Here is a 15,330-nt window from a genome sequence, read left to right as displayed (position 1 = left end):
AGAGAAAACTTTTAGGACAGAAGGAACCCAGTGTACAAAAGCACCAAATCAGAAATCCACTGAAGAAATGGAGCTATAAAATGAAGACAATAAAATTCCTAATTTTTAATTCTGTCATGAGGTTAAAGTCAGATGATGAAATGTAAAAACACTATTAAAGTTTTAAAGAAGTAAAATCTTGTTTCTGGTTTTTGGGACCATAGTTGATTTTTCTGTTTTGCTTTGAAACAAAACCCTTCTCCAATGCTATTAAATGTTAACCCCAGAATTTTATATCTGTGAGAATTAAAATCAAGAAATATTCTCTCTACTATATCCTGTATGAAATAATGTTTACAGATCCTATCTTTTCAGGCCAATATTCTGTAACTTGCTTTTTAGGGTTCACTCCACATAGTTCTGGTTAAAGATTACCCCAATAAACAAAGCAGATCTGATGATGTTTGTTGTTTTTTTCTTTGATCACCTTTACCTGATGAATGATCCTAGTTCAGGGTCCAAATGAAGGAGAAAATTTAGATTTGCCTGTCTATATCAATGTCTGCATGTGTGATTTAACTGCTTTGTGACAGACATTCATCCTTCAGCAGCAAATCTTTACTCACTACACATTAATTAAATAAGAAAGCCTAGAAATTTCAGCACTATTAGGTCTTTACTGAGTTTGTAGAATACTCTTGGAACTCAGTGAAGTCTATCTTTGATGTATAGTTCAGGTTTTTTAATATTTTCCTAAGATTATCTCAGTCAACATTGGTTTTATTTAAGGCTATATAAAAGCAATGAAATTTCAGTGGTACCGTTATATCAAAAACAAAACAGAAAACTCTGTTAGGAATTAGATAGCCCTAAGCTAAATGTTATGTTCTCAGCCCCAAGAGGATTTTTATGTTCTTTCTCCAACTCAGGTAGAGAGTAGCAATGTAATATTATGTCTTAAATTCTAGTGTCTCTCTTTGTGTGTCCATATTATTTCGATGGGGATGACTGTTTAATATTATGCTGTTGCAAAAGAATTTAAATCAAGGCATATTTTAGAATCCAACATATATCAAAGTGAGTCTTTTATTCCCATTGTGGATGGTATTAGTGTCTCAAATTTCCACTGTCCTGTTTTTCCAGGGTTATGGAACCATCAAACTATAGCAAGAAAGTATTATTGGAGTAAAGAATATATTTCCCAGAAGTTTCTAGAAAAGCAGCTAAACATGTTTTTTACCCTTTTCTCTCTCCTGCTAGGAGTGAGATATGAAGACTATAAATTTGTAACTGTTGTTCTAGACCTTGAACTTGGCAACACTTTGCAGGGACAGTTCTCAAACAGCCCGAGTCTCTTACTACATGTTGCATGGAGCAGAGCCATTAAGTCACCTCTAGACTGCCTCATTCCAGCTTTCTTTTGCATGGCATAATCTAGTGCTTTTCTTGTGTAAATCACTGTGAATAAAATTTATCTAACTGATAGCTGAATCCAGTTCTTAACTTTATATCCCACAATTCCTCAATTTCCACCTCAGACACTATATTTTCTTTTATAAGGTATGTGTTGATTATTTACTGAAGTTCTGGAGATCTAGAATTGTATTATCCTTGATTCTTCCTATGGTTCATGTTATAGTTTATATTTATACAGATGTCCCCAAAGCCTCATGTGCTCCTAGATGGGGGTTTGGGAGGTGACTGGATCATAGGGGTGAAATACTGGACTAGTCCACAGGTAGATTTACAACTAGATGTGATGTTGAAAGAGTGAATGCAGCCAGGTAGGAAGAAGTGGGTCACTGCCTGTGGCCTGGAAGTGTATTATACATCCCTGCTCCTTCCTTAATGGCCACTGCCTCTTGGCTGCCCTGCCATGAACTGTCTCTTCTTGTGGTGCCCCTCTGCCACACTGCCCTGCCTTGAAGCTATGGACCGCAGCATCCACAAGCTGTAAGGTAAAGTAAATCTTTCCTCCTCTAACTTGTGGATGTTAGGTATTTTGTCCCAGCAACAAGAAAATAACTAAAACAGTCTTTATTGCCTGTCTTTTTGATGTTGTTTTGTTCTCCACACCATCATGCATATCTGGGGTATCATAGCTTGGAAGAATCTGCAGGGGTAAATATTAAAATGAGAGGAATTAATTCTATTTTCATTGGTCAACAAGCTGGACTTAAGATAAAACTCATCAAATCTGCACTAAATTGAAGTAGACTAGTTTTTAGTCCTTCATTCCTTAATATAGGAGGTACTTAAGCTTTGTATTTTCTTCTATCTGTCCTTTCACTATAATCCTTGCTGGTTTTCTATTGAGTAGCTTCTCAGTAACAATTTTCCTTTTATTTTTTCTCTTTGAACAAGGAATGAGTTTCTGTGTATTAATCTTTTGTTTATTCTTAACTAAACTGATTCAAATTTAAATATCATGGCTGATTTTGTTCCTAGTTTTAAAAAGTAACTTAGATCATAGGAATTGATGGGATAGTTTTTCGGTTTTTTTTTTGTTTTTTTTTTTTGTTTTTTTTTTGTTTTGTTTTGTTTTTGTTTTTGTTTTTGTTTTTGTTTTTATAAATGGAAAAGGGCACAAGAGATAAAATGGGGAGCAAAATGAATTAAAATGTGTTACATGCATATACCACTCTCCCACAATGCGTGTAATAATTAAAATGCTAGATGTTAGATTTTTCTTTACTATCAATTATATGACAATTGTAAAATATAACAATTTTACAAATGTTTAATAGGCATAAAAGGATATCCATTTTTTCATGTATAGAAGTTTATATATATATATATGTTATCTAGAGAAATGCATATTTCAATTATGCTGATTGTAATTTTTGGTTCCCTATCATTTTTAACTTAAATAAAAATATTATGTTATCTAGAACTATGTAATTCAAAGAGATGGGCTTTATCTTTCACTTTCTTATCACTGGGACATTTTGCCACACATCCAAAAAATTAGAGGAGGAATTAATTTTGGATGTTGTTTTCATGTGGTTCAGTTCATGGTTGGTTCCAAGGCATGGCAGCTGGGAAGCAGAGAGAGTTGGAACAAAAATATGTCTTTCTGGGTTATAAGCCCAGTGATCCCAGACCAACCATGTCCTTCTTAATACCACGTTCAGCTACTAATCCACTATTAATCCAGACTGGATTAATCCACTGACAAGTAGAGTGTGCTTGTGATTCACATTCCAAAAGCCCCACATTGAATACACAACACTTTTGCAAGGCATTTTAAATCCAAAACATGGCAAGGATGTTAGAATTTCCTACTGGAACTACATGTCTCTCTCATTTTTCCCTAATTTTGTTCGCTTTATGTCCTTAACTAGTCCCTATTTTGCTGAATATCAATGAATAATATTATATTTTATGCTTTTGAATTTAACACTGCATAAAATGGTGGTTTTCTTTGTGTTTTAACTACAGAGCTCTTATTAATCATATTGTTCATAAATATTACCACTCATAATTGATTTGTTTTAGTTTTTTTTTATTTCTGTCATCGCCTAAGCTATGCCTTCATATCTAATCTTGGTTTGCAATATTTTTATTTCCTTGTATACATTAGTCCATAGATGGATGGATAGATAGAGATACATGAGTATGTGTAATACATATATAGCATACATAATATGACAAACTGCATATTATCATGTTTAAATTTCTAAACTCAGTCTAACAGATTCTTTCAGTGGACAAGTTTTATCTAATCACATCTAGGGTATGACATAAACTTTCTATCTTAGTCTATAATTCTCTCTTACCCATACTTACCCATACTTAAGACTATAGTAGTTAATAATGGGTTTCATGTTTCAAAACGTTTTGAAATGCAGATTTTAAATGTTTGTAGTATCCACAAAGGATTTATAAGCTTGATTTAATCAAGTAATCAAGTTTGCTTGTAGGCTAGTTACAGTTTGTTGCTTCAGATATTTTTGTCTGATAGCATTACTTGAATGTCTTTAGGTGAATGAATGCTTTTCCTTCCCATTATGATGAGGGCACTTCGAATGAGAATTGGTAATTGCAAGTTGGCCTCTTACCCAAACTTTTTTCAGTAAAGGTAGATGCTCTTTCTCTATTCATAAGATTCCATAATTTTTAAGAGTTAAAAATGAGAATTTTGAGGGCAAGGTAACCTCCTAAGCTCCTCCAGAGCTATCAATTAGAATTAGATTTGACTGTGAGTCACAGAGAATCCAGGAAAAGAATGATGTAAACAAGACAACAATGTTATTTCTCCACACATAGAAGACCAGGGCTATAAACAGGCCATTCATTTCAGCAAGTGCAAGTCTGTGGTATCAGACTGGGTGCTTGCCTTTCATTCAAAATTAGTTCATGGTCTGAGGTGGAATTTGGCAAAATTGTGCAAACACCTTAAAAATACAAAGTGCTGTTTGCTATCAGGCCATTTCTGCTTGGGATCCACTGGCAAGACTGAAAACATATTGATTATGAGCAACCATGTTTGGATTTAGCACCTAGGAGCTGCGTTCTGTGGGAGAAAGGGGGTTATCATTAAGAAATGGGGCAGCTTTTGACACACTGTGGGAAAATCCATAAGGTTTTCTCTGGAGATTTGCTTTTCACAACTCAGGAGGTTTGTTTTATTATCAGTTAGCCAAGTTACCTGGTAAACCCTCAAAATAGGTAATTTACACCTTTCCATCTATTAGTTAAAACAAACTGAGAGAGAGAGACAGAGAGACAGAGAGAGACAGAGAAAGACAGACAGTGAGAGAGAGAGACAGAGAAGGGGGAGGGAGAGATAGAGAGAGAGGAGAGAGAGAGGGATTGACCTCAGCATTAATTTTCAGTCCTCTCTAGTTCTTTTTAATTTCTCTATGTTTTATTAGGGAAATGTTTTTCATTTTTAAACTTACTTATGATAAACACAGTAGTTGTTCAGGGTAAAAGAAACTCATGTAAATAAGTTTTTACAATTAGAATTAAAAATTAAGAAGGAAAGAATTTTTTTTTACTGTTACTGCCAGTTCCACTCATAGTTAAAGTTTCTTGTGTAATTACACACACACACACACACACACACACACACACACACACACACACATTCTCACATATGCACATAAAGTACAGTTTTCACACAGTTGAGAATATTCTCTCTGAATCATTTTTTCTCAGTAATAAATTTGTACCTTAATTTTTAATGAATACATTTAATTCAATTTTAGGGTCCATATTTTCAAACACTCTTCTATTAGTTGATGTTAATGCTGTTTCTAATAGCATACTGTTGCACAGGGAATAGGCTCATTTTACTGGATTCTTATACAAGTGTGTAAGTGAAATAAATTTTAATCAGATTTGTTGGGTCAAAGTACAGATGTTGCTTTTTAACAGTTCATGAAGTTCTCCAAAAGGAAAGTTCTGCTAATATATTCTTGCTGTCTCAGCTATGAAATTTCAGCGATATGCAAAAGTTTTAGTATTCTGACTGTCAGATATATAAAAATGCATTTCTTCTCACTTCTATTTATATTATTACATTAAAAATTTATCAAACTTTTTACACACAAAGTGCCCATTGGTATTTCTTTTTTTCTCCTCAATTTTTAAAAATTCATATCCATTAACATATTCATTAAAAGCAGATAGAGAGACAGATGGATCTCCAGGGCACACTCGTAGTGACCCATCTCCTCCCCACAGGCTTCACTCCATAGCACACACCAGCTATAAACCTGTCAGTGAACTAATCCAGTGCCACACACCCGTGACCCAGTCATCTCTCCCAAACCCCGTAATGGGCACATGGGGCTTTAATGGGACATCAGGATAAAACACAGAACAATACACACACACAACACACACAGTATGGTGCCTGTTTCTAGATCTCCGGGAGAGGCAAAGAGGAGGGTTCTGTTACCCTTACAGTGATTATTAGAAAAAGTGATATTTTTTCACTGTTTTGCAATTAAAGTGATGATGCAAATCAGTAGTGGATCAACTGGTGACACAAAAAGACAAAGAAATGTCATCGAGTTAATAGCAATTTTGGTATTCTTCACTGTATTCTTCAAAAAACCAATGTTATACCTTTGATCAATCACTAAGAATGATCATTTCTTCAATTCAAGAAGCCTGAATTGTTTGTTTGTTTGTTTTGAGACAAGGTTTCACTATGTAATGCAAGCTGGCCATGAACTCACTGTGTAGCAGGCTTACCTTAAACTCACAGAAATTCTCCTGTCTCAGCTTCCCACATGCTGACATTAGAGGCGGGTGCTGCCATACACAGCCCAATGTTTGAATGTCTTAAATATTGTATTGACAAAATAAAAAGTTATCTGTGAAAAACTTCTATTACTTATTAAAATACAGTGGTTCTCTGAAGGAAAAACACTTGGGTAGTAGAGTTTTGTGCTAAACTAACTGCCTTTTCAGAGAATACAGTTTTTCCTTAAAAGGATGATTGCTGTACACACCATGGTCATTGAAGCATTTGACAAATATTTTCTAAAAGTGAAGAAATGAACCATAAATTAGCTTGACATTATTTACATTATTTATTGATTACATAATTCATGTTTTAAAAGAAAATGCAGAATTTGAAAAATCTTTCAGTGTTAGCATAATGATATTCCAAAGTTTGCATAATTTTCTGAAGAGGTTGGAGTGAGACAAATTGTGATACTCTGTGTATGTCTATATCTATAGCTATAGCTATATATCTTAGATCTACATATGCACCTGTATGTCTACTGTATATATCTATACACACACACATAAACATTGCATATAATGCTATCTGTAACTTTGGGAAAATTTGCATAACTCAGTGAATTTGCTTTCCAGATTACTAATATACAATGAAACAAAACCATTCATGTTGCTTGGCAAGTGTGAGGTTCTGAATTCCATTCCTAGTACCAAACAAACAGCCATTCATGAATAAAAAAGTCAGTTCAAACAAAATGCACCAATAAGATGTACTGTAAATGAATATACAAATTTCATTGATATTTTAAATTATACTTTGCAAAAGAATATTTTAGAATGATTTTGTAGAGTTTTAATTCATTTGAAAAAGTGTATGTACAATTAAATGAAAAAATCTATTGAAATAGTCTCCCTTTCTGACTAAATATCAGTGTGAGACCAGATTTTCTTCACGTACTGCAAGCAAAGCAACAGTGTTACAATGCTTGCATGCAGAAAACAATGTGATAATCCACCTGGTGCTGTTGCCATAAACTAGAGATTACAGACATTTACAGAATTATAAAGCAATTCCACTGTTTGTTTTTGTGTTGGAAAATATAAGCTGATGATTTAAAATGTTAGTTATGTTAAAATGTCATACATTTATTATTGTTATATAGTAAGGTAGTACATTGTTAACCACATTGTGATTTCTAAAGTCATAATTACGAATAAATGAATATTAAAAAACCCAAACACTATTTGAGGTCTTATTAATTTTGAAGAATGTATAAATGTTCTTTTGCCACAAGCTTATAACTGTTGTATTGTCATAATTCTCTTGTGTCTCTGTCTCTGTCTCTGTATTCTATCTCTCTCTCTCTCTCTGTCTCTCTCTGTCTCTCTCTCTCTCTCTATATATATATAGATAGATAGATAGATAGATATAGATATAGATAGATAGATAGATAGATAGATATATGTATGGATATACATATATATGTACCTTCTCATTCTCCTCCTTTCTTACTGAATCATTGTGTGTTAATAACATACTTTCTATATTTGGAAGGACTAGATTATTCTATAACTCTTTTGCCTTGAATTTATTTATATATTACAAAACATTTCTTTTTCTAAATCAACTTTAGTATTATATTGTGATATTGAAAGAAAACTTGATACCTTACTTAAAATCATAAATCATCTTAGATTACAGCTGAGCTATATATTTACTTAAAGGGAATTAAAATCACTTTGTATGACAATGTCTTTTATTTATTTAGCATTTTTATTTATATACTTGTAGATTTTGAAATTTAAGTGAAAATGGAACCCTCTGTTTTGAAAAGAAGATACTACTAATTTCAGGTCATTACCATCATGCTGGTGCACACCTGTAATTCCAACACTCTTAGGGAGACTTTCTCTCAAAAACATTTTTTAAAATCATGGACTGAAGACATAGCTCAATGAGAAGACTATGGATTCAGTTTGCATTATTGAAAACAAACAAATAAAAACAATATAAAAGCAAAAAGCATGTGGCCCTTCTTATACCTTTTATTTTTGAAGGCATATAACAGATAAATTCATAAACTAATATAAGGCAAGAATTTTGCCATTTACTCTTTTGTATATTATTTGTATCTAGGAAGTGTTGCTTTTTGTTTACTAATCTTGAACGAGCATTTTTCTTTTGTTTACAATTAGGGACAAACAACTATATTCATACTGATAATTTCAATGATATGGAGAACTTTTTACATATTTCAGTATCAGTACAGCATGTATGTATGTTTCAGAAAGACATTGACAATGGCAGTATTACAGGGGTTCAGAGCTTAGTTTCATTTTTCGTGTTTCATCTTATGTGCCTGACTGGAGGAATTTACTAGCTGTATCTCAATTTCAAAATAAAAATGAGGAATATGCACTTGGGATAAGGAGGAAAGTAAAGCCAAATTGTTTTTATTTGCTATTTTGTTCACTTTACAGTATCAGCCTGTGGTTTTTGTTCAGGTTTTTATAAACTAAAATACACAAAATTTAAGTTGAATGCCAGTCATTATTGCTAGCAAAAATGAAATCTGTGGCACACAGCTGTGTTTAAAAGAATGGCATTGTTTATAATGAAATGTTTTAGATATTCAAAGTGTTTTGGCAGTTTGATAGAAATGCTCTCCTTGAAAAAGTTTGCACATTTTTCTGAAAATAATTATTGATGTAAAGTGAATTCTAATTATCAAAATAGACAAATCATTTGTAGGCTTATTAAAGCAAAGCTATTAAAGGAAAAAAAAATCTCTTTTAGGAACCAGGTGTATACAATTACTCATAATCTCAATAAGCCATTATGATAATATGCCTAAAGTGTCCAAATCAAATAGGACATTTAAAATAAAATAATGAAACACATCCAAAAAGAAATGAGAGTCTACCTAGGGCACAAAACACCTTGAAAAATTTGAAAACCGTGAAAGACAATTTTAAGTGCTCGACAAAGAGAAAAAAGACCATTTCTTATGTATTGGTGATGTTTAAGCTGCTTTCAGTGAGACCTTATGTTACTGTCTGCACTGATCGGAGTATTGGTGAATCTCATGCAACTGAAGCTGAACTGCAGGGACCACACAGTGCTGACATTTCCATTAAATTGTTATAGTTCAATTATTTATATAATGTTTTCAGTAAAATTCTCAGCAACTTGCTAGGAAGGGCCAATGTAGTAGCTTGATAAGCAAACCTCAAACGATAACCGTGATTTGTTTATCTGGTGAGGAACCAACCTAAAGTGACAATCTCTGTCGATGCTTGCTCAGATCAGGTGGACCAAAACAGCAGGAAGTGCCTCTGACAGATTCCAGGACTCCAGCGTCTTCAACGAGACTCTGAGGATTAGCAACATCCAGCGACACCAAGGAGGCCGGTATTACTGTAAGGCGGAGAATGGCCTGGGCTCCCCAGCAATAAAGTCAATCAGAGTGGACGTGTACTGTAAGTAAATTGCCCCAAACCACGATTCAGCGTAATTCAGGGTTCCTTCTGTCCCATTATGGTTTTCCTAAAAGTAATAAACTTCTCTCTAGTGGAGAATAAGAAACATATTCAGCCTAATTCGGGTTTCTTATGTACAACTAGGATTTTCTTAAAAATAATAAAATTCTCTCCAGTGGAAACATGAAAACTGTATCTGATAATCATAGCTATTTTAATACATTTTTGAGGAAAGAAATCATCGTTAGACCTTTTTGTACTTTATGATGAAATAATACACTACAGAAAATGTAGAAACTGCATTAATATTAAGACAGCATTATGAACAATGCCACTAATATCATGATGTTTAATGTTTATATGTTTCCTTTTCTATTTTTGTGTGGAAAGAGTCATACACATGTACTCTTAATTGTGTTCATTCGTTTTACCTATGTCCGATTGCAGCTACACAACTGTATTTTTAAATGCATAAGGAAATTCATCCGAATTGGCTTCTAAATGGCCAAAGATCTCTATGCAGAGTCTGTCTTTGATCCAACCCTGACACGTGTAGTCAGCGCCAAGCCTAAACCCATGATGTCATCTAAAAGGTGTTGCTTGATTGTTTGGTTGCTGTTGTTCTGGCTTGCATTTTCCTATATTTCATTCTGTTTAATTATACTTAAATTCTTCTTGGTCTCCTTGCTTCTTTGTCACCAAATCAAGGGCTTACTTCACTGCTGTCTTTTGCATGGGGTTTATGTAGCTGCTGTTGTCTTTGTTTCAAATGACTGCCTGTTAATTCTACAGAATAATGGACCCTGTTCTGACATGTTGATGGATACATACAACATACTGTGGTCTTTTAAACCCCCAGTTGCTTCTTATCTTCTTTCCCCATTTCCCTTCTCTAATAGGCATCTCTCTGTTTCTATCTAATGGGTTTTTAATTTTGTTAAAGATGCTATATAGGACGGAAAGCATGAAATATTTGTCTCTCTGATTGTGAGTTATTTTACCAATGCCATCTATTTTCTTGAAAATGACATGGTTTCATCATTTTCTGAAACTGAGGACTATTCCTTCCTGTGGGCATATACACCACATTTTCTGTTTCTGTTTTTTAAAGAACTCCTTTAAAGGTTCCTGAAAATATGTATTTTTTCTCTCCTTTGAGTAATTCAAACATCTACAAAAACAACAGAAGTTTCTGTTGTTCTGCCCATTTTCTTCTCCGTCCCTGTTTCTTTCTGTGCAGCACAGGCGTTGAGCAGTTAGGGAGGGACTTGAAGTTCTATGCAGGCTGCTCCTTGAACATTGCACTCAGCATCTTTTAGTTACTGAGCCAAGCAGGAACTGGATGGCATAGCAGCATTTGCGACTCATCTTCCTCATGCAGACACTTTGTTCCCTCCTGCATAGCACAGAAGTCTCTATTCCATTCCTGCCTTCATTCTCTGGTCCCTGAGTACTGCCTAGTATAATTTAGGCACCAGTGACCCAGGTGCCTTCTGATGCTTATGAGTACACATCTCCGTTTCTTTAGAAATCTCAGCCAGGATGAAGCCCCTGGCCTCCACATATTTCCAGTAATTTTCTTCACATGTAATTTCAAATCAGGGCAGAGAAATATAGCTCAATTACACAAGGGCCTGCCTGGCAATGGCAAGTTCCTGAGTTCAATTCTGGTACCAAAAAAAAAAAAAAAAAAAAAAAAAAAAAAAAAAAAAAAATCCAAATCAAACTAAGTTTGGTTTACTGAACCCCATTTCAGTAATATAACCTTCTAGAATACATACCTCTGAGTTTTTTCTTATTGTAACTTAGATCTGTTTTTGAATATACCTCTTACCTATCTAAAAACCAACTTTATAATCTAAAAAGTTCTAAAAATGAATAGGTTATTCTACTTTTGTTTTGGTATATTTTGTCAGCAACATCTAATGTAGCATAGATTGCCAGCAAAATATAACTGGAAACAACTTAAAGAGAAAGACAGATAAAAAATTTATACTATTTCTTTACAGTAGTTTTCCTGAGTAATTACGTATTTTGCTCAGAAAATGTGTCTGATTATTGGATAAAGCTACCAAGCCTGCTGGGTAGGTTATATATAGATGGTTTCTGAGCTATTTTGTCTTTCTAAAGTCTTAAGGCATCACAAACATGTTTTCTACAAGTTTTGGATAAGAGGTTGTGACCTGCGTTTCTACCATAATAAGTTTGATAGTAATGAAGAAGAATTATATCGCTGAGATAAAATTTAAATACAAATGGAGGAAATCAAATTTCAGAGACTTCAAACATCATCTCTCTTGACTGTGAAGCTTTGTGAGTACTTCTCAGCATTGTCCTACTCTTTTGTCTCCTCAACCTTGTCGCCTTGTCCCTAAGTTCATACTGTACAACTTACTGGAAAGAAAACACTGTTTCAACTCTTTTCCTAGTCCTTGGGGTTCGTGGAGTTTTTATCTTTCTGCATGCAGTCATGCCTGGAGACACCTTCTCTTCTCTCCTGTCACCTTCTCTTTCGAGTTCCTGCTGCATTCTTCTCTAGGGTTTTCAATCTGATCTTGATAAACCTCCTGTTCTCTGTCATTTATGTGAATGTCACTGTGATGATATTATATTCAAGTATTATTTTCAGTACTTTTTTTTGGGGGGGGCTGGCATTTACTAAAAAGTTATCTAAAGCTATAGTACTTGAAAAAATAGCAGTTAAATTTTGGGCTGTATGACTCTATGCAATATTTGTCTAATATTAATTTTCTGGAGGATCCCTTTAATCATGAAGTGGAGCTTTTTAGTATGGAAATTCAGACTTATTTTTTACACAATTGTGCCTATTCATGAAGTCTTGACTACATGAATTTCTTTAGACTGCAAATTGTTAAGGGTGATTTGACTGATAAGAATACTTCACAGTAGAGACAACTAAACCTCTTTGAAGAATTCATGTGTTCTAAATATAACCTTGACTTAAAACCAGTGCTTTTAAGTTGAAGTATATTTATAATTTAAAACATTATCTTGTATTATTAATAAGAACATGACTGATGTATAATTGCTATGTTTAAATTTGGCAAATTTGATATCTAAATTGCATTGTAATACATAAGGTATATCTCTGCTTGGATTTTGTTTTGATAGTGGACTGCTTGGTTGAAAAAATAATCATTTTATACACTATAAACAAGCAAATAACTATTTTAGATACCATGCTTTAATTATTTTATGAAATTTTAAGTATTAAGGCCATATTTTTCAGTTTTAAGTCATGGTTTTAGAGTCCTCCCTTCACTGTGGATTTCGATTACTTCTCCTAAACTGGTTCCACATGGGAACAGGAACTGACATCTGTAGAACCTTGAATACATTGATGGGTATAGGGTACGAAATGCAACCAAACATACAAATCCACAGTGAGGATTACATTTACTGAGGCAGACTGTGACTTGATTTAATAACGAGAAGAAAATGATAATAATATTAGAATTTGAGCTTGTATCCTTTGAATAAACCATCTCTACAAGCTACCCTATATTAATGTGTAATTAATATTTAACATATGTACTAATGTTGCATCATCCATGCACTTGGAGAGTCTTTATAATAGTGAAAATGGATATTTCTCATTTAGTCTCATATTCTGTTCATAAGTTTTTTTTAGAATTGAAAGCCATATAAAATAAAGTTGAATGCTTACTACTCATTAGTTTGATAAGGCAATTTGATTCTAGAAGTCAAAATTGCTTTAATGTTTCCTGACACAAAATGGGATAACTTTTTAAAGATAGATACTGCAAAATATGTGTAAAACGAAATTACCATTTTGGTCACTTTAGAGAGGTTTATGGGTTTGCATTAGTAATTTTTCCAGCTAACTTTCTAAAATTTTTATGAACTAGAAATATCACACTATATGGGTTATATAAACTTCCAATTGTACGTATCCTACTCTCAGTTGTCATTTAATCAAGAATAAAGCTTGGGGAATTATAATATCAGTGTTCTTCAATTTATAGGACCTCAAATCATAAAAGCATTCTATGAATTATTAAACAATTATTTGTGATATAATTTTATATTAAAATATATTTACAGCCTAGTAGATTTTTATTACTTTATTTGTTAATATTAAGAAGAAAAGGTAAAATAAATTTTCACAACAAATAATGAAAAAGTAACAATTGTTGATAAATTACACAACATTATCTTTAGTCACTCAAGTACAAAATATGGGCATAAAAATGTCTTCAATCAATATTAGCACAACCTTTCCTATTCAGTGAACTAAGTGACACTAATGGTATGACTAACTTGCATTTTTTTTTCTTTTCCCTTCTATCCTTTCTCTTTTCTCCTTAGTTTCTTCTTTTTATTGAACAGTTTCCTTCCATTTCACAGTGACTATTGTATATTTTGAACCTTATGGTTTCACATATGTCACTGTGGTGTGATGTTTTTCAATCCTTCTGGGAAGATACACAGAAGGGAAATACCTGGGTTGAATGGGACCTCTAATCCTAATTTTTTGAGGAATCTCCACACTGATTTCCACAGTATTTGTACTAATCTACTCTCTAACCAACAGTTGTAAAGGGTTTCTTTTTCCCTCAGAACCAGGAGCATGTTTTATTGGTAGATATATCTTTTTTTAAATTAAATGATTTTTAATGAATAAGGGAGAGGATGAGATAAAAGGGGGCATAACAACATAACAATACAGGATAAAGCATGACACTTTCAGCAACCTAGTGCTTCACCAAATAACCCGGCTTAATAGTAGTTACCATAGTGTCTTTTTATTTGAAATACTTGAATATAACTTCATATGCTATAGCATCAAACATATCAAGACTGTGTAACACTATTCAACTGGATGAAAGCATTGTAGAGTATTTAGAACCAGCTAACATAAAAAAAATGATCAATGGTTTCAATATTATCTCTTTGCCTATAACAATTTTTGTTTATACTACCACATACAATAAAATCCAGCAAGTTACAACACAAAATCAATGGAGACAGCCTAGTAGATTTTAGATCACAAAGAGATTTCAATTTTTTTTCAAACCTTGATCTGTTTATTTGTACCACTATTTCTATTCAGAACCTAATAAAATACTATTTCTGGTGAGAAATAGCTTCACAAAGTTTAATACTTGATACTAATATGTTCATGAGTTATAAATTACATTTTACTGAAACCTACTGTTTTCAGCATGTACATCCTTCATTTTTCCCCTTAAAACAATATTAAAGGCAAAAAAAACCAGAAACAAATGTATAAAAGTCACATATCAATAAGGATAGAGAGAATGGGAGAGTAAGGTGACAGGAAAACAATTTTGAAGAATCAGATCAAGAAATGGTTTCTGCTTTGCATACCAAAGAAATCTTAAATCACAGTGGCCAGTGTAAAGACACAATGTTCTAGAAACTTGAAAAGAGAAATGAACAGGGCCACCAGATTGCTTCTTAGGTTGAGGATGAAGGTGATTCTGAAAGAAAAGAATTGGTCAGAATTCTGAAAAGCAGCATCATACATCCAGATCTCCCACACTCACAAACCCTGTGCCCGTCCCAAGCCCCTTCCTTAACAAGTTTTCAAGCAGTCTAGAAATGCAATTTTTTAATTGTAAAAAGAATAGGCAATCAGAAGAGTACTACAAAATTTCAAAGCAA

The 15,330-nt window shown here is 33.3% G+C and overlaps 1 protein-coding gene across 2 annotated transcripts in view; it reads left to right on the top strand.

Annotated features, from left to right (window-relative positions):
- Mdga2 (MAM domain containing glycosylphosphatidylinositol anchor 2) overlaps nucleotides 1-15,330 on the top strand; it is an 839,948-nt gene that overhangs the window by 387,286 nt on the left and 437,332 nt on the right. For both annotated transcript variants that reach the window (XM_063247142.1, XM_063247137.1), the window contains exon 3: nucleotides 9,486-9,660. In XM_063247142.1, the coding sequence (XP_063103212.1) occupies nucleotides 9,486-9,660 (175 nt within the window). The remainder of the gene's footprint in view (nucleotides 1-9,485; nucleotides 9,661-15,330) is intronic.

The sequence above is a fragment of the Cavia porcellus genome, unplaced genomic scaffold (assembly GCF_034190915.1).
Source record: "Cavia porcellus strain 051 isolate PalLab524CR breed Dunkin Hartley unplaced genomic scaffold, mCavPor4.1 scaffold_1, whole genome shotgun sequence".
Lineage (NCBI taxonomy): Eukaryota > Metazoa > Chordata > Mammalia > Rodentia > Caviidae > Cavia > Cavia porcellus.
The sequence above is the reverse complement of the archived record's forward strand: the minus strand, read 5'-3'. Positions and strand labels throughout refer to the sequence as shown.